Below are 24,594 nucleotides of genomic sequence, written 5' to 3' on the forward strand. Positions count from 1 at the left end.
GGGTCGTGTTTGCTATGTTCATGTCGTTTTCGTGTAACATCTTAATGGGTTCTTAATATGTTAGGTCACTTTATTGACCCGTTAAGAATTTTTGTTTCTTTTCTAAATTTGCACATACCCCCTTACCATGTAAATATAATTACTTCAAAACATAAAAACATATTTGTCATTAAGTACTACATCTACATACTCCAAAATATGAGCTTAATGAAAAAACATCAATACATTACTAGTCTACTGCAAAATATCAAATGTGTAAGGATATGCATGCATTTATTGTGGCGTTTCCATCTTTGCTAGTTGTGTGACTCTCGACTGTGAAGTATCTGTAAGTGGACCCCTTCTAAAATGCATGTTTTAATAGTAGAAATGCATACATGATAAACATGATTTATTGATTACGTTTGATGAGATATTATGCTTACTGAGAATATTTTGAATTATCATATTTTATCGAACTTATGTTCTTTATAGTATATATGATGGATGACTATATACTATTTAGGAACATGTTTTCTTTACACTTCTTTATAGTATATATGATGGATGACTATATGCTATGAAGATGTTTTTGAGATATATGTACCTATGTTTGGAAAGATTATATTCAATGTTTTTGTGCGTATCTAATGGTCACTATTCTGCCTCTGGGCAATGATACTTATATTAGGCATTCGGGTCGGGTGATGTAGGGGCCTTCAGGTCGATTGAAGATTTATATATATGCCTTTGGGTCGGGTGATGTAGGGGCATTTGGGTCGATTTGAAGATTTTTATATTGGCCTTCGGGTCGGGTGATGTAGGGCCTTCGGGTTGATTATGATACCACTAGTTAGCATACTATATACGATATATGTTTTATTAAAGGTTTTATGGCATGCTAGGGTTTTCAGAAAACCTATCACATATTATGCTATTAGTTTTAAAAAAACTTTAGGGGTTAGTATGTTGATAACTGTTTTTATTTATTATATATATATATTATGTTTGTTTTGCACCCCCTCAGGACTTAGAATCGAGACGCACAATCTCGGCGTCCAGGCACTTCTGCATCGGCATCTTCAAGTCCTCTCGGTGTATGACCCATTCCTTTATTCATTCAATTTCATATTACCTCCTTTTAGTGTTCTAAATTAGTTGTATGCTTTGTACACTTTCCTCATTTGCATATTAATTATATTTAAATTTATAAGTCTTATTTATTTCTGGTTCTCATGTATCTTAATATGGCTTCATTATCTTCGGGTGTCGGCTAACACGTGCTTACCTTAGTGTTTGGGAGAATATCAGGGTCAGGCGTGTTAATAATAAGAGTATTCCAGGAATATTCCCGGGGCCTTTCTTAAGGTAATTCGACGTCCTGAATCCGTTTTTGACGTCTATTTTCCCAAATTCAATCGTTTTAATAGGATTTTATTAATTGGACCCTTTATGTGCTTAGGTGCATTTATTGTGGCGTTTCCATCTTTGCTAGTTGCATGACTCTCAACGGCGAAGTATCTGTGAGTGGACCCATTCTAAAATGCATGTTTTAATAGTAGAAATGCATACATGATAAGCATGATTTATTGATTATGTTTTATGAAACGTTTTATGAGATATTATGCTTACTGAGAATATTTTGAATTATCATATTTTATCGAATTGATGTTCTTTGTAGTATATATGATGGATGACTATATGCTATGAAGATGTTTTTGAGATATATGTACCTATGTTTGGAAAAATTATATTCAATGTTTTTGTGTGTATCTAGTGGTCATTGTTTTGCCTCCGGGCAATGACACTTATATTAGGCCTTCTGGTCGGGTGATGTAGGGGCCTTTAGGTCGATTGAAGATTTATATGTAGGCCTTTCGGGTCGGGTGATGGGGCATTCAGGTCGATTGAAGATTTATATATTGGCCTTCAGGTTGGGTGATGTAGGGGCCCTTGGGTCGATTATGATACCACTAGTTAGCACACTATGTACGAGATATGTTTTATGAAGGGTTTTATGGCATGCTAGCGTTTTTGGAAAACCTATCACATATTATACTATTAGTTTTTATAAAACTTTGGGGGTTAGTATGTTGATAACTGTTTTATTATATATATATATATATATATATATATCAACTTGGTCCACTCATGTTTGTTTTGCGCCCTTTCAGGACACAAGAACGAGGAATAAGATTCCAGATACGAGGCATTCCCCTACAAGTGATACTGCATCTTCCTCTTTGCTTTGACTTCTATTGTAATAGCACCTCTCTATTTTATCTTCCGCCTGTGCTCTGAATTAGATGTATGCTCTGAACATGTTATGCATTATCATTATATTCATTGTTGGCACTTGAATATTATTATTGTGATAGAATCTTCACGCTAGGGGTGGGCACTTGGAACCGAAAACCGAAACCGAAACACGACTCGAATCGAACCACACCGAACGGTTTGGTTTTGTGGTTTTGAAACGGTTTCGGTTTCAAAACTGAACTGCGACAAAGAAAATGGTTTGGTTTCGGTTTTGGGTTTTCAAAACCGCACTGAAACCAACACGAAACCGAAACCGCACCATATAATAAATAAATGTTATATTTTAAACTTTTAATTAGTTTCAAGTTCAACTAGGTTATAGATTTGGTTTTGCGGTTTTGGGTTTGCACTTCTCTTCAACTCTTGACTGCTTCTGCGCCTTGCATCTTTGCCTCTGCCTCTGCAATCCGCATCTCTGCCTCTACCTCTGCGACTACGACTGCCTGTTTGCATCTCTACCTCTGCAATTGCAACCTCACTGAGTCACTGCTTGCCTTGCATCCCCAGATCCCCTTCATTTGCAAGCCCTAATCTCTGCAAATCAAAAGTTCTGCAAAACAGACTTGGCAAATCATTCACCTGCTCTTCGTTCCAGCTAATATGGTAAGAACTTAGAACTTGTATTAGTTAGAACTTAGAACTTGTATTAGTTAGAACTTAGAACTTGTATTACTTCAAACTTGTATCATTCATCAATTTAATCTGTTTTTATGTTGATCTATATATATATAGCTAGTTTTAAGATATTAGATTAAGCAACTGTTTAGTTGAGGGCGTTGTATTTAGTATTACATTTGCATAATCTCTTTATGGTTTACATTTTATTTTTCATTTTGTTTCAATCTATTTTATCAGTTTTGGACCTTTCAATTTGTTTTCAGGTGATTCCTCTCTCATGGATTATTTTTTGTGGATTTTCATATGCAAATTATGCTAAAATTTTGATGTAATGTTCTTTAGATCTCTGTTAATGTTTTCGTTTGCAAACACGGTCGGTTCTCGGTTGTGAAGGACAATATTTCTTTTTGTGTTTTAGAATGAAATAGAATATGCTTTGTGTCAATTTTATGATCTGAGTTACTTGTCGAACTAGGTTATTTCGGGTTTGATGTGTTTGAATTTGTTCTGGGAGCATTCAAGTAGTTAGAAACTGAAACCCCTAAGTTAATGAGAAACCATGTGGTCATTTTATTTGGTTTGTCATGGATGTGTTCTTTGTCTTCTGTGAACATCTTATTGTTTCTGGTTATGTTTTTATTTGCTCAAGCTTGCTTGATTTGGCTGCTTATAGAACATCTAAGGGAGTACTTAGTTTTTTATCGAGCAGAGGAGAGGTTTTCTTCACAGTCTCATTAACCAGGTTTACCTATATAGTTAAATGTGGTGTTTGACTAAGAACGAAAAACAAATTTTAGAATTGAAATGGTGTTGGACCTTTTGCTTGAAGACAGCCTGATGCCTTAGCAGAAGAGTATGATGTTAATTAAAAGTTTTAAACTTGGATTGAAGTTGGTCGAATTTGATTAATGAAACATGCAGTTCTGGAGCTTATAGCAGCTCAGCTAGCTGTTTTCTGTTTTGTTTTTGCTGAAACAGTTGATTTTGTTTGGAATTTTTGTTTTGAGCAATTCTGTGTTGGGTTCTACTTCTGGGATTATGTGATATTGTGATTGTTACAAGGAAAATAAGATCGTCTTATGCATAAATATGTGTATATTTTAAATTGTACATTTTTTTCTCAAAAACCAAACCGAAACCGTTTGAAACTGCACCGAACCGAACCAAACGGTTTGGTTTCATTTCGGTTTTGGCTTCAAAACTGCACTGCACCGCACCGCAAAAAGTTTCTGTTTCGGTTGTGGTTTCACTCGAAATCGCACCGAACCGCACCGCGCCCACCCCTACTTCATGCATGAATGAATAGTCACATCCTATTATTTTGCTATAATTTATACGCATGTTTTACATGTTCTTAGCATATGCATTCATTAAATGGGTTTCGTCATCCTCGGGTATCGATCAGCACGTGGCCATCCCAATATCCCTCGGACATTGAGATCGGGGCGTGTCACCAAACTTAAACCCAATGGCTAAAGTAATTAAAAAAATATTCTTTTATGTGTTTCATATTCTTTTATAGTTTTTCACGAGTTTCATGGTGTCGGTTAATGATTTTTCAATATTTGTCGGAATCTAAATATTTTTAGGTTAAAATGTTCACAAAATTAAATTAGGATAGTCTACATAATTTTATCTTTTAAAAAAAGTTACTTTAAGAAAAAAAATTAGCCTAAATTCATTCTTTAAAAATCTGGAGCTAATATTTTAACTAAAATGTTGGGTTAAAACATAAATTTTCTGGGCTAAAAATTTTAGGTTTTAACCCAAGAGTTGGAGATAGAATATTATGGCTTGGATATTTTGTATCATAATGCTTGGTATGGGATGGTAACGGCGAAGAAAAGGATGCACGATGACAAGTCGTCGTCATATAGGCCTTTAGCGTGGTATGTCAAAGCTATCGCTAGTTCTAATTAATCCTAGCTCACATTGTGTATTGGAGTGTGATTCGCAGTCATCCTGTTTCAAAAGAAAAAAAAATTCATGTCATTCCATGTTATACAGAGTGGTTTACGTTTTGCAGGTAAGGCCTCGTTTGGCAGCTCGGACTGTACTGACTATTTCTGTCGGATAGGATAAATAACCACCGGATAGTACTGACTAAATTAGTCGGGCGTTTGGTGCAGTATCGGATTAATAACCGTATTATTTATACTATGTTTGGTATTATACCGGATAAGTGGAATTCAAAATATTAATATTTTAAGATAAAAATTGATACTTAGGTTTATTTTTCTTTTTGTACGGTTGTTTCTTCACTTTGCAGAAGAGAAGCACTTTGCTTCTCCCATTCCCGAAGCAAAATGAAAGGCACTCTACAAAGACCATCAACACCGAAGCCTCTCAAATCTCCACCTCTCTGTCATTTGAAGCACTTTGCTTCTCCCATTCGAGTTTCGTCAATCCATCGCGAAGATGAAAACCCAGAAGCAAAAAATGGAGAAGATGAAAACCCAAAAGCAAAAAGATGGAGAAGATGAAAACCCAGAAGCAAAAAATTGAAAACCCATAATTGAAAACCCAGAAACACCATAATTGAAAACCTGGGTTTCGTCTGCCTAGCTACCTTTTCTTCCTTCTTGGGCTCCCCCGTCGCCGGAGCCTCTGCTGGCAGTTGGGAAGGAGGGAGAGACAGAGCAGCAATACCTTGGTGGAGTTCGCGTTGGGCAGGAGCAGAGAGGGTCGGAGAGAAGAGCATACTGGGCGCGAACCCGACTAATTATACCAACCTATTGGAGAGGATAGCTAAGCGGGTGCAGAGTGTATTAAAATGGTGGGCCCGGATTATTTAATCCGGTGCTTATTTAATCCAAACGACCACCAAACACCGTACATCGTATTATTAGTACTATCCGGTGTCTTATACGGTGTGCCAAACAGGACCTAAGTGTTTTCTTAATTTTTATTCTGCATCAATATTAGTGGTGTCATCGTCACATTCCTTAATTTAACTACCAACGTTTTTTCAGGCCTATGTTATTTCTTGAAGGATTCTGATCAGAACCGCATGAATCATTTAAAGGAAGTAAGAAAACGAAATAAAAGAACATACAAAATGCATAAATTGACGATGAGACAGGAAAAGAAACAAATAATTTGTCGCTGCCTTTCTCACCTCTTCCCGGCCCTTTTGTTATTTTTGTGGCAACCAAATAGACGGAAACGAAGCTATTTGGGATTTTTCCCTGAAAATTGAGGGTTGCGGATGGCTTGTACAAATATTTGGACTTTGTGAGACTATTATGCCTTTTCCGATCATGTATTTTTTTTATTTCTCTTGTAAGTTTGGTTTGCAATTTGTGAGAAGTTTAGTTAGAGCATTCTACCCACTAGTAGAAAAAACACTTTGCACGACGGAGCAAATTTAGTCGTGCAAAGTGGGTTTGCGCGACTATAAACACAAAGTGTCGCGCAAATGTATTTTGCGTGATGAAAGTTGTGTCGCGCAAAACTGTTTTGCACGACGCAACCTTCGTCGTGCAAGATTTTGGTGCCAAACGAAGCATATTTACCGCTTTTATCCCAACTTTGCGCGACGCAGATGGGAAGTGGTCGCGCAAAACTGCTTTGCGCGACGGAGATGGGCAGTGGTCGTGCAAAACAGCTTTGCGCGACGCCAGCCTTTGTCGCGCAAAGCTGTTTTGCGCGACCACTGCCCATCTCCATCGCTCAAAGTGAAACTAGAAATTTTTGTCCTTCTGTCATTTATCACACTCATCACTCCAATTCAAACACTTCACTCAAAACTGAGAAAACCCAACAGTTCACTCATCACTCCAATTCCAACACTTCACTTCACTCACTCTCATCACTCCAAAGGTAAGAGCTTTCTTTCCCCCACAATTTTGCTACTTTTCAAATTTTCATTTATTTTTTTATGACTTCTTTTTCTTTTGATTTAGTGTATTTGTTTGTTTATTTTAGACAAGACTCTAGGAACATGTAGAAATTGACTCAAGAGGAACGTGTAGATATTGAAAGCTTAAGCAGTTGCCATCTGATTTACTAAAGCTTATTAAGATTGGGGAGTGAGTCAGATAGAGTGACCATCTAAGCAACTACACCAAATGGAAATAAAGAATTTAATACAATAAATTGGAAAGTTAAAGAGAATATATGATATTTGTAGTAATTTTTAGGTCCACTTATGTTCCCTTCTCTTTTCCCATGGATACTGACGAGGAAAAGAAAATGAAAAGCTTCAAGGACAAAAATATCATGAGCAGGGGAGAATCGATCCCATGCATCATTCATTCTTCGTTGTCCAGTTCTATTGATTAATGTTGCGTTTCAGGAGGGAGAAGAAGATAAAAAATGAAGGACAATACTTGCATTCAATGTTCTGGTGTAAAAATGAATCTTTCCTTGTTGATGGCTCTTAGAATGAAATGGAATTGTAAACTATGTAACAGAGACAGGCCTTCTAATTTAAATACCTTGATGATACAGGCAGGTGGAAGTGGGCATGAGGCTGCACACGCTGGATTTCTGGGGAATGGAATGCTAACTGCAGCTATTTGCGGGGATGTTTTTGCCTCACCACAAGTTGATTCAATTCTAGCAGTATGGTCTCCTGCAATTTATAGCTTTAATTGGAAGGGAACCAAACCCTATTGATTTATGTACAATTGTTACATGAGGAGACTCTGATATGATATAATTGTATAATTTATAGGGCATCCGAGCTGTGACTGGTATAATTTGAAGGAGCATTCTGAAAGACCATTGCTTGGGTTGTGACTGATATATTTATCATCATAGGGTTTTTGAACTCCTTCAGGTTGTCTTCTTATTGTGCAGGTATAATTTCTACTTTGTCTTGAAGTTTGTTTGTTGGGTTATCCTTTGTATGGTTGGGATGCTAAATAATAGTTATGGCCCAAGTTTTGGAGCATTCTGAAAAACCATTAATTCATATTAAATTATGGAATTGATTTAGCTATAACAGAGACATGAGTGTTGCAACACAGTTACCACTGCTATTGCCCACTTCGACATCAATATGTGCAAGTCAGGCGGTGAATTCAGTTAAGATGTTTGTGGATTTAAAGGAGTTTTTATGCTATAACTATTAATTAATTAATTAAAATAAAATAAAAAAAACAGAAACCTTTGCAATTTTAACATAAGGTAAAGCTAGCATGCAAATGTGAAAACCAATTAGAGAAATCTGATCAAACCTAAGAAAATAATTAGTCCAAAAAAACACAAATGCCATTAATTTGAAGGAGGTCAAACCCTATGATGATAAGAAAAATATGAGAAAATAAGTAAAGTGACACACAAAATTTTGTCCCGTTAATTATAAGAACAATAGATCACAAAAATAAAATAAAATAAATACACAAACACTAAATTAAAATAAATACGAAAACTAATAAGATTAAAAAACTTGTTATTGTGTACCTTTGCCTGCGTGCTATGCCCTTTTTTGGTCATGATGGAGTTTTTTGGGATTGAATTTTTAATTAATCTTTATTAATTTTATCTATTTTATTTAGTTCTAGTAATTATTGTGATTTAGTTTATTTGTATGCACATATTTTTGTACATCACGTACAAAATTGTTTTGTGTTGTACGAAGTTAATACTACTTAACTTCGTACCCTTTTTTCAAGAAAAGCTTAGTTTCCCGTTTGAGAATTAGTTGGATTTCGTGCATGGATGCGAAAGCATGACTGCGGTCCAATTAATTCTTGAATTGTCCCATTTTTTGGACAGTTTGGGAATGCATAGTTATGTGTTGTAGTTTGCGGTCCACATATTAGGTTTCGATAGTGGAAATTTTGGTAACATTTCCTGATGTTCTTCGAGTACACGGTGGATATTATGTATCTACGACGTGCACTTGAAGAACTGTAAGGAGATGCTGCCGAAATTAGCCCACGTCGAAATTTAATCCATTGGAATCATAAATTACGGCACATAACTGTGCATTCTTGAATAGGATAGGGCCTTACCGGAGGAATAAGGTGACAAGACAATAGTTGAAGTTGTTGTAATTCTTGTACTTTTATTGGGATTGCAGACAAAATGGACAGACAGTGGATACATAATCATAATAGATGTGCTGTTGAGTACTTGGATGGAATAGATGAGTTTGTTGAATTCGCAACTACACACAACCTAGGTTCAACTCATATCCGATGTCCGTGTAGGAGGTGTAACAACTCAATGTGGGAGACATTCGAGAATGTTCGATTTCATTTAGTAAGAAATGGGATGATGGAGACCTATACTACTTGGTATCATCATGGAGAACGATTAGACCAAGCTTCGTCTTCATACGTGACACGAGTGGAAACTGTTGAATCTAATGTGGATCCTAATGAACAAGTTATGAATATTCTAAATGACGTTTATCCATACGCCTTGAGCAACACCAATCAGGAAGGGGGAGAAGGGGGAGATGACAGTCGTCCAACCATGGACAGTGAGGAATTCAAAAACTACGAAAAACTATTGAAAAATGCCAAACAAGAATTATATCCGGGTTGTGAGAACTTTTCAGTGCTCACAGCAATTGTGGAGTTGATGCATGGCAAGATAAAGTTTCGTTTGTCAAACAAGTGTTTTGATTACTTTTTGGGAGTTATCAAGAGGATGCTTCCAAATGAGAATTGTTTACCTGAAGATCATAAAAGTGCCCAAAAAGTGTTGAAGGGTCTCGGATTGGGGTATGAAAAAATTCACTCATGTGTAAATAATTGTATATTGTTCTATAAGGAGAACAAATCGTTGGATAAATGCCCTGTCTGCAATGAGCCGAGGTTTAAAATGACATCACATAATAGAAAGACCAAGATTCCACAAAAAGTAATGCGTTATCTTCCATTGAAGCCTAGGTTGCAACGATTGTACATGTCGATGCATACCGCAACCGACATGAGATGGCATAAAGAATGACGAGTATATGATGATGTTATGAGGCATCATGTAGATGGAGAGGCATGGAAAGAATTTGATCGGATGTACCCTGATTTTACAGCTGATCCGCACAACGTCAGATTGGGACTTGCCACCGATGGATTTAATCCGTTCGGGGTTTTAAACCAAACCCACAACACTTGGCCGGTCGTCGTGTTTCCTTATAATCTGCCACCTTGGAAGTGCATGAAAAAAGAATACATGATGTTGACTCTATTAATTACCGGAGATCCAAGAAAGTCCATTGATGTTTATTTGCAGCCGTTGGGTGATGAGCTAAAAGATTTATGGGAAAACGGTGTTCGTACATATGATAAATATACTGGGCAGATGTTCACCATGCGAGCGGCAGTGATGTGGATAGTAAACGATTTTTCCGCGTATGCAATGGTTTCTGGGTGGATGACTAAGGGTTATTTGGCATGTCCAATATGCAAGGAGAACGTAACATCGTCTTGGCATGCAAGAAAAGTTTGTTATCTTGGTCATCGTAGATGGCTCCCTTGGGACAACGAGTGGCGTCAGAATGATAAAGCCTTTGACGACACAAAAGAGACTCGGCCAAGACCAAGAGAATGGTCCGGAGATGAGATTTTGGATCAGTTAAACCGTTTGGAATTTGGTCATTTCGGCAAAGGGGTCAGTAACCCCAGACCAACTACACATCTGAACTGGACACACAAGAGTATGCTATTTGAGCTTCCGTACTGGTCAAAGTTAAAATTGAGACACAACCTCGATGTTATGCATATTGAGAAAAATGTGTTTGACATTTTGGTCGGGACAATTCTAGACATTGAAAGAAAAACAAAAGACACGATCGAAGCTCACCTCGATTTGGAACGAATGGGCATTAGGTCATCCTTGTGGATGAAGAATGTTGGTGGTACATTGAAGAAAGGCCATCCCTTTTTTATAGTTAAGTCAAATGGGAAGAAAGAGTTTTTCAACTTTATTTCTTCTGTAAAGTTTCCAGATGTGTATGCTTCCAATATCTCGCGTTACGTGAACGTGAATGGGTGTAAATTTTCAAACATGAAGAGTCATGACTGTCATGTGTTACTCCAACGCCTTCTTTCGGTTGGTATTCGACATTTATTGCCTCTTGATGTGGTGAAACCAATCGTGTTGTTGTCGAGATTTTTTTCGCAGTTGATTGCGGTGTTTGCGGAAGTCAGATGTTAAACAATTGCAGGACGACATTGTGAACGTCTTATGCAAGTTCGAGCAGATATTTCCCCCAGCTTTCTTTACAAGTATGATTCACGTGATGATTCACTTGCCAGATGAGGCATTGCTTGCCAGACCAATGAACTGTCGATGGATGTATCCAATAGAAAGGTACTTGATTAAGCGTGTATATATATATATATAACATATTCATGATCAACGAATGCTTTGAATAATTTGTAGCATACCTTTTATTTGTGCAGATATCTTGGTGAGTTGAAAAAGTGTGTTCGAAACAGGGCAAAGCCCGAATGATCACTTGTGGAGGCATGGGTCGCATATGAGTCACTTACGTTTTGTGCAATGTATCTTCAAGATGTTGAGACAGCTTTCAATCATCTTGAACGCAATAATGATGGTGGTGTCAGAAAAGAGAAACTGTCTGTTTTTGCCCAAATTGCGCGACTATTCGGCGATCCTGTAAAAGGCAAATCATTTACCAAAAAGAACATGAAGGTAGCGCATTGGTTCATACTCAACAATTGTGATGAGGCTTTGCCATACCTTCAAGAGCATGAACAGTTGATGAAGCAGGAACATTCTTCACATTCATATGCCAAGAAGCACCGTGACTTGTTTCCTTCGTGGTTTCACGAACATGTAAGTTGTATGTGGTTTGAATTGAGCATATTTTCCAAATTGTTCATGCCCGTCTTTAAATTTGGTTACACTAACAGGTTAACTTTTTGTATATGTTATGTTAGATGAACAAATTGAAGGAATTGAATTCACCCTCTTACGATGAAGAATTATATAACTTGGCGAGAGGACCGATTCACACTGAATTGTTCTCAGGTTGTCATGTCAACGGGATCAAGTTCTTGGGGGCAACACGTGATGACAAGTTATCTACTCAAAATAGTGGTGTCCATGTCCCGGGTGCGGGCGACAGTGAAGACATTGATTTTTATGGCAAACTAACTAGTGTAATACAATTGCTTTACAAAGACAGGTGTCAAGTGATACTGTTTAAGTGTCTTTGGTTTGATACAAACCCACATAACCGAACGAGTGTTAAGCAAGACCATGGTTTACTATCAGTAAACACTACGAGACATTGGTACGATGAAGACCCATACATTTTGGCAACCATGGCGAAACAAATATTCTATCTGGACGACCCTAAAGCCGGCAATGGTTGGAAAGTTTTTTCAGAAGATTGATCGAAGAGGGCTATATGATATTCCAGAACTAGATCATGATGACAACGTCGCTGACCAACAGTTATCATCTTCGATAGAAATTGGTGAAGAAACACTTCGGGATACTAATATTGTCCAAGAACCGTTTGACGTACCTGGAGTTCCCGAATTCGAAATATCAATTGACCTTGGTGATTTGCCTCAATACAATGCACCGGAACAGGCAAACGAAGATGAGGATGAATGGGAATCCGAAAATGATAGTAGTGAGGATAGCGAGAGTTATTATTGTAGTTCGGATGAGGATTAATATAAACTTGGAAAGAAAAAAGCAGGAGGGTGAGGAGAGGCAAAGTCAAACTAAAAAAGGCACGGGATGAGTTCAAAACAATGCTAGAAGTACGTTGTTATCTTCTTCCCTCAAATTATTCTTCTCTACATAGAAATTATATGCTTTGTCTCATTTTCTTGTTCATGGCTTCAATTCCTTGTACGTTGTTATCTGCCACCGACGGCAGAGGCAGTTGGTCGTTTCACTGATGAAAACTTGTTCCAAACTGAGTAAAGTATTTTTGACTCCTATGGTGTATGAACTGTATAAAACAGGAATGGGAGAAACTACTTTTGAAAATGTGAAGTATTATATAAGTAGGCACCATTTTGTTTCCTTCCCAAGTATAAAAACAAATGTTTCCTTCCCAAGTATGCTTAGACAATTGAATGATACCATAAGCTTATTAGTTACTACTTACCGTTCACATCTTGTTAGTTAACTGTTATGTGGTTTGGAATGTTGTCTTCTGTAATACTGCTTTATGAAACTGCAATTTACATTGGCGAATGTGGATTTTGCAGATGTAAAGGTAGTCATGAAAAACTCAGGAACTGAAATGCTCGGAGTAGGTGTTTCCTCAATTCAATCAGCTACTTCCATTCAATCAGCTGATTGGATCTTCAATTCAATCAGCTACTGGCGTTGTGTATAATATCACAAGTGGAGGTCGTAAATTATTGCTAGTGGTTGGTGCTGGTAGCCCCTTTTTCTTTGCTCCTTTCCTTGGCCTAATGAAGTCTGCAAACTATTGTAAATGTTCAGGTCCTTCTGTTAACATAACATTTGGGGCTGTTGTGGATGATCGCTACGACGGAGAGCTTCATGTGACTATTATTGCAACAGGCTTTTCGCAGTCATTTCAGAAGACACTACTAATTAACAGACCCCAAGGCAGCAAAGCTGCTTGACAAGGTTGCAGGGGGCAAGAAAGCAGAGCCACCACCATTTCATCAAAACCGTCGCCGAGAAAGCTTTTATTTTAATTCAATTTGTATTTTTTCTCAGTCTCTTGTGCATTTTGCCTTGTAATGATACTAAAGTTCCAATCTATGAGATTTCATGTCACTATTTTCAGTCAATTCCTTTAATCTATTTCACCTCCCACCTTTTACTTTCACTGCGTTTTATAACAAAATTTCAAGAAGCACGAACTTGAGATTGGCTAAATCAGTGGTCTCTCAAATATACGTACACACATTACATGTTTCAGTCATTTTTCCTCATGAAAATGTGAAAACAAAAATAAAAAATTGAAGAGTTGGTAGACGTCAATGTTGAAGCCATCTGCTTTATTTATTTTTGGCCCCAGCAAGCTATCTCGGTTGGAAGAGTTGGACGTCAATGTTGAAGCCATCTGCTTCACTTTCGATCTTAAATTTCCTATCATATCCTTTCAACGATTCATCTCTTTCTCTGATCTGAGTTTCAAAAATGGCAGCATAAAGAATGTCATACAATGATAGCCAGAAGTATGTTTAACATTATGAAGGACTATCTTACTATAACTGTGTTTGATTTTTATCAAAAGTTTCATGAGCTTCTATCACAAACGGTGATCACATGAAATACAAACTTAAAGAAGTCATAACTTGGGAATAAACCTCGTCACATGCTACATTGACCAATAGAAACCGGAAATGAAAGAAGAGCATACAACAGTGTTCAATTCCTATATTTGTTCCAATAGCAGTTTGGTGTATGCATTAAAACAAGTCAACTGTGATTACTTAAAAGAAGAGAATTAAGATTGAAGCAGTTGTTGTTCCATCCTTCTTCAAAGGAAACTTGAACTCAATCTCTAAATTCAGGAAACTTGTTAGACTGTTGGCAACCATGGAAATGATTTCCTTGATTTTGAGAGGATCATTTCTGTGTTTATGGCTAAGTATTGCAAACACTTCCGCTTCTTGTCTGGAATGTCCATCTTGAAGCCCTTTCAAGTTAGCATATTCTTCCAAGAGCCTGATCATGGTTGTAACAATTTGCACCAGCAAGAGCACGATTTGACCAAACTGAGATAGAAATCAGCATGTACGCTTGATTTCTATCTCAACTTTGTAATCCTGAGTTTTGGACAGTTGAAGATCTGAATTTTTACCTTTTTTCTTAAGCTTATTTCGAAAGCTTCTTTTCCTGCTAAATGTCGTCTCCTATAATAGGAAAGCAAACTAATAATTACCAAGATCCACCAAAAAGACTCCATCGTCAATCAGAGCAGTAACAACATAGCAATATGCAATTCATTGTCTAAAACTAAGGATTAGGTGGAAGCAAAACGGTTGAATCATAATTAAGAATATCTTGTTTCAAATGGTATGTTTTTATACTTACCACAGGCAGATCAAGTTCTCCTGCTCTACGAACTGCAGCAACCAGGTCACGGTTAGATTCTGTATACATGCTAGTCACAAGTCCATATTGACCAGCTCTGGCTGTACGACCAACCCTGTGTATAAAGTCCACAGCATAAGTACCAAATTGAGAGGACTAGCAGCAGCCATAGCTGAGTCCTCTTTGTCAAACTGAACAAACCCAAAACCCTTTCTCTTCCCATTTTCGTCTACTACATTGAAAGAGATGAGAACGCAGGTCCTCTCCATTAACCATGTTGTATAATTCCTCTGATTGAACTTGTTGCTCTGATTGATGACAACCCTTTGATAAGATATATTGTCACAAGGATCAGTGAGAGTGTGACACCAACCCGGTTGCTGGAAAATATGGTCTTTCGCTATGCAATTAGGAAAGCAAACGGCATCCTGGTGTACATCAACCCTATTACACAATTCCTGATTCGATTTCGATAACAAGCTGGTGAAAATAGAATAGTCAAGCTGGGAAATGGCCATGATTGTCAATGCACAGCTATGTAACAGTGATAAGCAGAGGAACTGCTTGATAGCATTGATATGACCCAAACACCCATTCTCCTCAGTGAAACTAGCTGCAAGATCTTTAGGCGAAGAACGACAAACAAGTACAACAATATCCAAAGCTTCCAGGTTGCTACTCAATGACATATTCTCCGTATTATGCCTCTTAGACATATCATCAAACAGATGGAATGCATAGAAATTTTTCTTCACAAATTTACCCACAAGATACCAATTAACTCATCCACATTTCTCAATCAAGAAGTCTTCATACATGATCACAATAACACCAGTATAATATGGTAGAATAAACTGCAAAATCCAATACCATTTGTCCTTCCGATTTGTAAAATTTGAACCAATTCAAGTAAATATTCAATCACAGCAACTGCTGCTCAGATAAAATCGATGCAAATTCAAAACTTGAAACAAAGTAAGAAGTAATTAAACAACATGCACAAACCTAAACGATCCCACATAACCCATAATTCGCCAAAAAAAATGCTGATGGACCCTAAATTCTAATCGAAATTGTCAAAACGAAACCAAGAAATTTTTTATCTCGATCATAAATATACGGGGGGAAACAAGATTGAAATAGATATGATCCCAATGTAGAGGGTGATGAATTACCTGATTTAGGGATTGCGAATGTGGGCCGTGAAGAATGGGGAGATCGGAAGGGAGGGCAGAGACTGATCCTTGCAAAAGGATGATGCTATTTGTGCAATCGGGTAAAAACGTTTTGCGCGACGTCGCGCAAAGTGTTTTATTTTTTTTTCCCTTTGCTTTTTTTTTGGGTTCTTGCATTGCCTTTTTTTTTTTTTTTCGTATCCACTTGTGTAAATGTTTTAAATTGACGATCGAATTAGTTCATTATATTCATATAGGATTAAAGAGTGTAGCTGTAAAAAATCATCAAAATCGGAGTTAAAATAACCGTTAAATCGTGAATTTTCGTTTACAACCGTCGAAACGTTTTGTCCCGTAACTTACTTGTGAACGTTTTTTTTTGAGATTTTTTGCGTATGCGATCTTGAAGCATATACAAACAAGTTTGACGGTTGGATCGTTGAAACTAGTCTCGTAGAATGCGTATCCCATTAAAACGATATATTCCCTAGCACTTAGATTTTATTTATACTTGCATCAACTATAACATAAGATTTTGTGGTATCCACTTGTGTAAATGTTTTAAATTGACGATCGAATTAGTTCATTGTATTCATATAGGGTTAAAGAGTGTAGCTGTAAAAAATCATCAAAATCGGAGTTAAAATAACCGTTAAATCGTGAATTTTTGTTTACAAACGTCGAAACGTTTTGTCCCGTAACTTTACCTATGAACGTTTGTTTTTTGAGACTTTTTTCGTATGCGATCTCGAAGTATATACAAACAAGTTTGACGGTTGGATTGTTGAAACTAGTCTTGTAGAATGCGTATCCCATTAAAACAATATATTCCCTAACACTTAGATTTTATTTATACTTGCATCAACTATAACATAAGATTTTAGGGTATCCATTTATGTAAATGTTTTAAATTGACGATCGAATTAGTTCATTGTATTCATATAGGGTTAAAAAGTGTAGCTGTAAAAAATCATCAAAATTGAAGTTAACAGGCTTTGCGCGACGCATGCCCGTCCTTCTGTCACTACCTTTGCGCGACAGTTTTTGCGCGACGAAGGTCCATTGTGCTAAGTTTTGCGCGACCTTTTGGGACTTTGCGCGACGAAGGACCTGCGTCGCGCAAAGTGTTTTTGGTACTAGTGACCTCTATTTCAGTATAACGTACGAGTCAACGTTGTCCAAATACCATTCAACAATGCTTATATGTTTAGATTTTGTTGTTCTCAACGTTTCCAGGATTCTCATTTTGCATATGTCGTTATATACCAGACTGATCTTGTGATATAACGAAATGTCAAAGTGGCGTTGTTGCTGCTTGTACAAGGAACTACCTCAGGATGTGAAAGATACACCTGACCGGCTAACTTTAGTGATTTCATGTAAGTTTTCTCCTCTGATGCCACGGAAAGAGAACTTGTTCAAGTATTAGCAGAAACACATACGATGGATGGCGAGCTAATCAGTTCAATGAATTTTATAGATAAAGATCACAAACTCGAATCATATATAATTATGCCAGCATATATAGAACAAGTGCTGCATCATAAACTGAAAACATACAAATTAACTTCAGTTTAAGTAGATGGTTTAGTACTCAATTTTTTCAGCACACACGTAAAACCCTTCAATAACCAATAATAATATTACTACCTGGCCACACACTCTTAAGCTTATATCTTGCTGTCACAATCCACAAGAATTTTCTTCATGTTATCAACCAGCTCCAGCATTTGCTCTCTCGAGTGCAACGGTGTTGGATACACACAAACACAGTCCAACCTTCCATTCCTTATTGTGTCGAAAACCGCAATGGAAGGGCCGATGCCATGCACCGAAGAGCAGCCGATGTAGTCATCTACTCCCAGCTCTCGCTGTATGTCATTGTAATCGTCAATGATCGTGTCTTCAAACACTGTCATAAATGATGTTCTCAGTGAAGATGATGGGGTTAAGGCCGGGTTATCGATGGCCTTGCACATCACAAAGCTCAGGGTAGCCAAATCCGTGAAGTGTTTGTCGTTCTTTTTGGAGTTTGCAAAGGCCGTGTAGGTTTTCTTGGCCAGCTCCCATAGATTTTCTCCTCCTTTTATGGTGTGGACGAGGGGGATGACAGAGTGGTAATTCCCTGAAGGTCAAACGGTAGTTCTCTTTATTACCATCACGGGTAGAAAAATCCTATAATTGTATGATCTAAATAAAAAACAAATCATAGAGTTCTCATCCAGTACGACCTTTTGTAACTATATATGTTTTGTAGCATCCTCTCACACAAGAAAAACTTATGTGAGATTGCTCTTGCCACGTGACACGAGTGGATTGGTCAGCGACATGTGTGTAAATTCAATTTCAAGATGCCATCTCATACATTCATTAATTCTAGATATGCTGCTATTAATTTATTGAGTAATCTTAGCAAACCAAGTTACTGTCAAGTCTCTCTCGCAAGGACAAATAGATAGGTCAGGTATACTAGACACAAACCCAAACATGTCTAGGATTATGACTTTTCACGCCTTCGATTTATTATAGATAACCATAACATGTCAGAGCAACTTCTATGGCACGAGAGTTGTTACAATAACAAAGTACTTGTTTTGTGAAAATCATCTCTTACTGTGTGTTCGTTTATGTATGTTTAAGATCACTGAGAAACTAGTGTGAATTACCAAAGTGGTGAATTGAAAGAGCTGGATCAAGATCCGAGCGGCAATCAATGAGTGTCAGCACTCCATACTTCTTCTTTTGATTAGGTTTCGAGCATTTATCTGCTGCAATCAATCCAGCAGCCACCAATGCTCCACATAGTTTAATCTCTCTGGCCTTGCATCCCTACAAATTTTGATTTCATATAACACAAGGGTCTCAACAAACCCTATATATTTTGACCAAAGAAAAACCTTATATATATAAATGAGAGTTATTAGGTACCGGTACTCATATACAGTGTTAGAGTATATTTTGATACAATACTATTGATAGTCTGCTGTTATTGACACTCTAAAAATATCATTCTGCACTTTCTATTTTTTTTTTTATATATACAAATTTCTTTTAGATTTTTTTAAATTTAGAGTGCATGATGACCTTTTTATAGTGACAATAACATCTCCATATCGATATTTAGAAATATCAACACTCTATCAGCTACTGTAAATTAGTAGCGGTACTACTCATTACAAGCTTGACGGAAAAGTTGAGGCTGCATGCATATATATACATATAAAACTTACAGTGAGAATCCTCTTCGTTTCATCTTGATTCATCTGAAACCTCACCACCTGGGACGATCTAACTGATTTGTAGTCTTTGAATTTCAAACTTGACAGCCTGACGGTATTCAGAGAGTAACTAATCATGTCACCCCCACGACTCCAAAAGGGTTTCTTAGCAACCCTAGCAGGAACAAGATCCTCAATTCCAAAATTGGCCTCCCCTTTATTCCCAGTTTCCTTCACTATCCCTTTCCCCTCTCCACCATCATCACCATCATCAGCACTCATCAAGAACCCTAGCAACTCTCTCAGCATTGTCTCAGCTGTAGTGTGGTCGCATGCTGCCACGTGGAACCTCATCACTGCCACCCACTTGGCGTCCGGTAGGGTGTAGATGGTTCCAAAGAACATGTCATGATCATTTGGCGGCGACGACGATGACGACGAAGTAGTCTTAGTCCAAGTGTTTTGGTTGAGCTCATGCTCAAGGATCAGATGGAAGGGAGAGACTGAACTGTTGCTAGGGTTTGAGAGGGTTTCAAGGATTTCCAAAGTTGATGAGAGGTCCAATGTTTTGATTTGGACAAAAGGAGTAGGGGATGTGACAAAGGAGAATGTGTTTGCTTTGGTATTGGTATGGAGCCTAGAGTTGAGGATTGGGTGGGCATTTTGGAGTTTGTGAAGGGCGGTTTGGTATTTGACCATATCCGGGGCTTTGGATATGTCAAAACCTAGCACCGTTATGCCCGTGCCGCCGGGGACCGCCCGGCACCAGCTGTTCTCCATGGCACCAACTGCCCGGCCTTTTGGTTGCTCAGCCATTTTCAAAAGCCTAGTTGGTTGTGGTGGTAGTGGCAGTGGTAGTAGTAGTAGTCAAGGTGGTGGGATTTTATACAATATGTGCATAAATTATAAAGAGTTGGGATTGTAAGAACTGTAAAACAAATTGGTGAATTTTGCATTAATTTTCTATCTGCCCTCTGTTTGGTTGGTGGTTGCTTTGATGATGCATTAAAGAAATCTTGAAGGCCCAATTAATTTCTTAGCTATTTTACGAGAATGGACTAAATTTGCCATGCATCTCAACCATCCTTATGTGTAGGTTTAGGATTTGAACTTTGGGGCTTTTAGTGTTTAAAGTTAAAATTTTTAAGATAGCAATATAGTGTGAAGTGTGCAAAAAAAAATTTATTCATTGAGACATTGCGTCGAATAATTGGCGGGCGTGTGTTGTCAGCTAACCCATGTTACGCACAGGTATACGGATATTGACATATGCCGAAACAATCTGAGTAGTATCAAGAGAATTTGGCGTGTGTTGTCTACGCAATTTGTCGAGATATGCCTAGCAAATATTACATCAAATACTTGGTTTCCACAAAAGGACTTGTACCAAACATTTGAAGGGTCCTCATAAGATCTTCACATGAATATTTTCCAAACCCCGGGTGGTCCTGAGACCTTGTTCCCAATGTACATCCTCCTCTGGTTACCTAATGTTTTATTATTATTTAGAAATACTAGTAATGGGGCATATCGGTCTCATCATCAACCACATTATAACACGTGTAATAATAGTATTATGTGAGGGTATTTTAAGTGAACACAAAAAATTTCCATTGGGAACGAGTTATATGAAATGAGGATGATAAGGTGACGATATCTCAAAATAATCATGTGAAAATGTTAAAACACGTAAGTGACGTATGTATGATATATAATGGGGTGTGCTATCCACACACGCCTTTTTACTTCTTACACACCCCTTGTTAATTTATGTCCGTTGATCTTCTTTAATTCATCCGATCCGAAGGCCGAAAACCAAAAAAATGTGAGAGAAGTAAAAAATGGTGTGTGGATATCACACCCCTATATAATTTGAGATACAACTAGAGACGTTCCGTTGCAAAATGAGGCCTTTCTAATTTAGTACCTTAATGTGATATTTTTCACAATAATATAAATTGGAGGTGCATCATACTAGATTTCTTAGAATAAGAGATGAATGATGATTTTTTTTTATATATAATGAGAACATGAAGAAAATACGGTGCCTAATTTAAAGCAAGGCCTAAAACGTATGCCATATTCATTTTGTCTCCGGGCCGCCTCTGGACACAACCATTTTAATGTCTCTTTTTCCTATAAGGTTCGTTTGAAATTGTTTTTAAAATGAATGAAAACGTTTTCTATGAAAAATGTTTTAGAACCAATCTTTAGTTAAAATGCAAATGAATCTTGGAAAAGTATTTGAAATGTTTCCTACAATAAGCATATAAATAATGTTTTTTACAAGAAGCATTTTTAATGCTTTTGAAATCCAAAAATATTTTTTTAAACCAATTTTAATCATTTGAAAAACATTTTCAAACAATTTCTAAGCCTCTCACCCATTCCACATCAGCCGAAGTTCTTTAGCATTAAAAACTCATATCTTAATGCAACTTAAAGAAAGTGCCAGCCTCCTGTCTCTCTTTTACTCGCATTAACTAATTCTCCTACAAAAACAGAGATTTCCTCTCGTCAACAAACGATGCTGACAATTCTTCTCGTCCTGTTGTCTCTTTTCCCTCATTACTACCTTTTTTTTATATTGAGTTTAATTTCATAATTAGTTAGCAATAATATGGTTAGTTAAAATTCGTTTTTGACAATAATCGAATCTAAGACTTCTTATTTACAAGTGAAGATGAATATCATTAGATCGTAATACTAAGTGACCCCTTATTAATTTCACATAGGAAAATTGTTTGAGGTCTGGGTGGGCATGTGCCCATGAGAGACTAGTTTGGTGTCAAGAATTGAGAAAAAAAAAATGGTGATAATTCTCGAAAAATAAAAACACGAAGAGGGATCTGCAGAGGAATTTATTGATATGCAAAATCAAGAGAAACATGGCTCCTTCATTGTTTTCCATTTTGGTGTGAAACAAGAACGAGCTTTCATAAGTTCATTTTCTTAGGTACAACAATAGCTTATCGGCCATCCACCAAAATAAATTTAGGTAAGGAGCTCCATCACTGGCATGTTAAATATCAATGAGTTCAGTTACGTTGTATTGGAAGCTTTAAAATTTTTAGGTGATTCGAAGTACTCGATATTTTGGATCATGCCAAAAAAGAGCTAAATACTGCACCGGGCGTATTCGGTAAACTTTGATTTCTTTAGCGAGGAATTTATTATTGATTTCATGTTATAGATCAGCCAAGCTGCATTTTCATCATTATCATTTTACCTGCTCCACCTAACTGTTAACTCCTTTCCACCAATCTCCGGAGGTAAAAAAATTAAGGGCAGGAGGTTTTTAATGTGTTTTTAACTTCCAAACGAGCCTATGTTATCAAGATTTTAGAAAAACAGTTAGCAATGTACTATAAAATAAATTGATATTGTCTCTCCGAAATAAGATATAAAATGAAAATGGGGTTTTAACTTCAATATACACGACCACACTATCATATGAGTACGCAATTTATATTTATACCACATCTTAATTGAATTGTACAAAAATTCAACGACTTGTACTCACTTCTCAGCCACATGATTTTGACTTCTTATAAAATTTACAATATTATTTTAATACTACCTTGGGAGCAGCCTCTTCATAAAATGGGGGTAAGGCTAGCCGACATTCACCTCTCCCAGACCTTGCGTAAAGCGGGAGCCTTGTGCACTGGGTACGACATTTTTATTTTAATACTACGACATCTTACTAGGAGAAATAGTAGACTTTTCTAGCATAATTAATCCTCCTTGTCTCTTGCTTTGCTTTTCTTGTTGTGGAATAACCAGCAACCAGGTAAGATATTGCTACAGAATCCCTTAGTCGTAGTTTGTTGATCAGACTAACTAAAACGCAGAATTTGGCATCAGCTTCTCCATAGTATCACTATCATGATTTCTTAATTTTTGTACAATAACTACTGAGTTGTGGATACCTCATGCTTATTTATAATGTTTCAATCGAATAAATTAAAACAATCTAAAAATCAACGGACAAAAAAATACAGAATATGCAAATGGAGAAAATGAGTGTGTAGAAAATTTCCTAGGATTTTATTTTCACGGGGATGATGAACCCCCTGTTGTATTTATTCTAATATAATTGTGAATTGATTCCCTCTGAATCAATCTTGTATTTCATGTTTTGGATACACGTAAGATTGATTGAGTTCTTGACAATTATGTACTTATGATACCTAACTGATAGGCTAAGAAAATAGGATTTGAGATTCTTTTATGGACGAAACCCTAATGCCTTGGCCAGTATAAATAGTAAGGTCCCTACAAACCCTAGATACACAACAAACCAAACCTGACAGACACATTTTTTCCTTTTGGGAGGCTTCCCATAAAGTAGTTGTATCCGGCTAGGTGTTTGTAGAAGATCTCGATATTGCAAAAGCTTTTCTTCGTGTTCAAATTTGATGGAAATTGGGTAATTCACCAGATCGGAAACAAATGTTGCTTAGACTATCGATCACAATATGGTCTAAAGAATATGAACAGATAGTGATTATAGAATTGAATGAATCTAACAAAAAAGGATTGACAAATATATAGAGATGAAAATAACCTTTCTGGAGGAGTTGTATTCTTCAGGGGAGGTTATAACTTTTCACATTGAAATACAACTGTTCATATCTTTTTAGAATTAAATAAATAAATAATTATATTATTTCCTTTATTAATTAATTAACTTCTTTCACTACAATCATATGTATATTAGTACACCAATGTTATGGTGTACCTTCACACATCATTACAGATATTGTGAAAACCATTTTATCATAATTATATTCCAACATCTCCCATTGATTATGATGACCTAAATGGTTTCCTATTCTGATTTCTTTCTCAAGAGTATTACTCATAAAGAAATTCAATGTAACATCAGATATGTGGCTTCTTTACCTAGTGTGCACCATTCCACTTTATCTGATAACATTTTACACTTTAGTAAAATGACATCATATCCAAGTAACTAGGAAAAACAATCCATACCCGGTTACAAATGATGACTTAGTCCCACACTATACGCCACAATGTTATATAAATTATTTCTTGAAGCTTATTACGGATTTTACTTTCAAGACAATTTATTATAACATGGTTTCCTCGCTAGTACCCTTTATCTTTAACTGACCAAGTACTAAAGTACGAGATAAAGTCGCATCTACTTGTCCATGTTTCAGGCGTTCCTAAAACCATCCAATGATGCCCGCATCACGTCTCACACTACAACACATCTAGATGTTTTGCAAACCCATTGTACTCACATGCTCTCTAAATTTTTCTAGAGACAATCCCCTGGTCATCGATTC

The 24,594-nt window shown here is 36.9% G+C and overlaps 2 protein-coding genes and 3 long non-coding RNA genes across 6 annotated transcripts; 3 read left to right on the forward strand and 2 right to left on the reverse strand.

Annotated features, from left to right (window-relative positions):
• The first annotated feature begins 2,591 nt into the window (after positions 1-2,591).
• Positions 2,592-11,187, forward strand: LOC108174746 (uncharacterized). Its single transcript, XM_070809590.1, has 3 exons — positions 2,592-2,901; positions 7,369-7,482; positions 7,595-11,187. The coding sequence occupies exon 3, from the start codon at positions 9,844-9,846 to the stop codon at positions 11,029-11,031; it is 1,188 nt and encodes a 395-aa protein (XP_070665691.1). The 5' UTR covers positions 2,592-2,901; positions 7,369-7,482; positions 7,595-9,843; the 3' UTR covers positions 11,032-11,187.
• Positions 11,188-11,279: 92 nt separating this feature from the next.
• Positions 11,280-12,146, forward strand: LOC139190009 (uncharacterized). Its single transcript, XR_011573953.1, has 2 exons — positions 11,280-11,676; positions 11,781-12,146. It is a non-coding gene; the product is annotated as an uncharacterized lncRNA (long non-coding RNA).
• Positions 12,147-13,074: 928 nt separating this feature from the next.
• LOC139190010 (uncharacterized) lies at positions 13,075-13,631 on the forward strand. Its single transcript, XR_011573954.1, has 2 exons — positions 13,075-13,212; positions 13,315-13,631. It is a non-coding gene; the product is annotated as an uncharacterized lncRNA (long non-coding RNA).
• A 417-nt stretch (positions 13,632-14,048) lies between these two features.
• LOC103449477 (uncharacterized) lies at positions 14,049-16,163 on the reverse strand. 2 transcript variants are annotated; one of them, XR_011573952.1, is made up of 3 exons: positions 16,059-16,163; positions 14,884-15,816; positions 14,049-14,702 (listed from the first exon to the last, which is right to left on the reverse strand). It is a non-coding gene; the product is annotated as an uncharacterized lncRNA (long non-coding RNA). The 2 variants fall into 2 exon arrangements; XR_003767484.2 differs by lacking the exon at positions 16,059-16,163 and having other exon boundaries at positions 14,884-15,869.
• A 1,343-nt stretch (positions 16,164-17,506) lies between these two features.
• LOC103449476 (uncharacterized) lies at positions 17,507-20,178 on the reverse strand. The gene is made up of 3 exons (XM_008388800.4): positions 19,289-20,178; positions 18,725-18,887; positions 17,507-18,183 (listed from the first exon to the last, which is right to left on the reverse strand). The coding sequence occupies exons 1-3, from the start codon at positions 20,090-20,092 to the stop codon at positions 17,729-17,731; spliced, it is 1,422 nt and encodes a 473-aa protein (XP_008387022.1). The 5' UTR covers positions 20,093-20,178; the 3' UTR covers positions 17,507-17,728.
• Positions 20,179-24,594: the final 4,416 nt, after the last annotated feature.

The sequence above is a fragment of the Malus domestica genome, chromosome 12 (assembly GCF_042453785.1).
Source record: "Malus domestica chromosome 12, GDT2T_hap1".
NCBI classification, from domain to species: domain Eukaryota; kingdom Viridiplantae; phylum Streptophyta; class Magnoliopsida; order Rosales; family Rosaceae; genus Malus; species Malus domestica.

Bases quoted from the DNA above. Each gene is read 5' to 3' on its own strand.
- LOC108174746 (XM_070809590.1), top strand. From the start codon at position 9,844: ATGAGGCATCATGTAGATGGAGAGGCATGGAAAGAATTTGATCGGATG.
- LOC103449476 (XM_008388800.4), bottom strand. From the start codon at position 20,092: ATGGCTGAGCAACCAAAAGGCCGGGCAGTTGGTGCCATGGAGAACAGC. The intron at 18,888-19,288 runs GTAAGTTTTATA...CAAAATTTGTAG, and splicing joins AAACGAAGAGGATTCTCACT to GGATGCAAGGCCAGAGAGAT. The intron at 18,184-18,724 runs GTAATTCACACT...TTTGACCTTCAG, and splicing joins TCTTTCAATTCACCACTTTG to GGAATTACCACTCTGTCATC.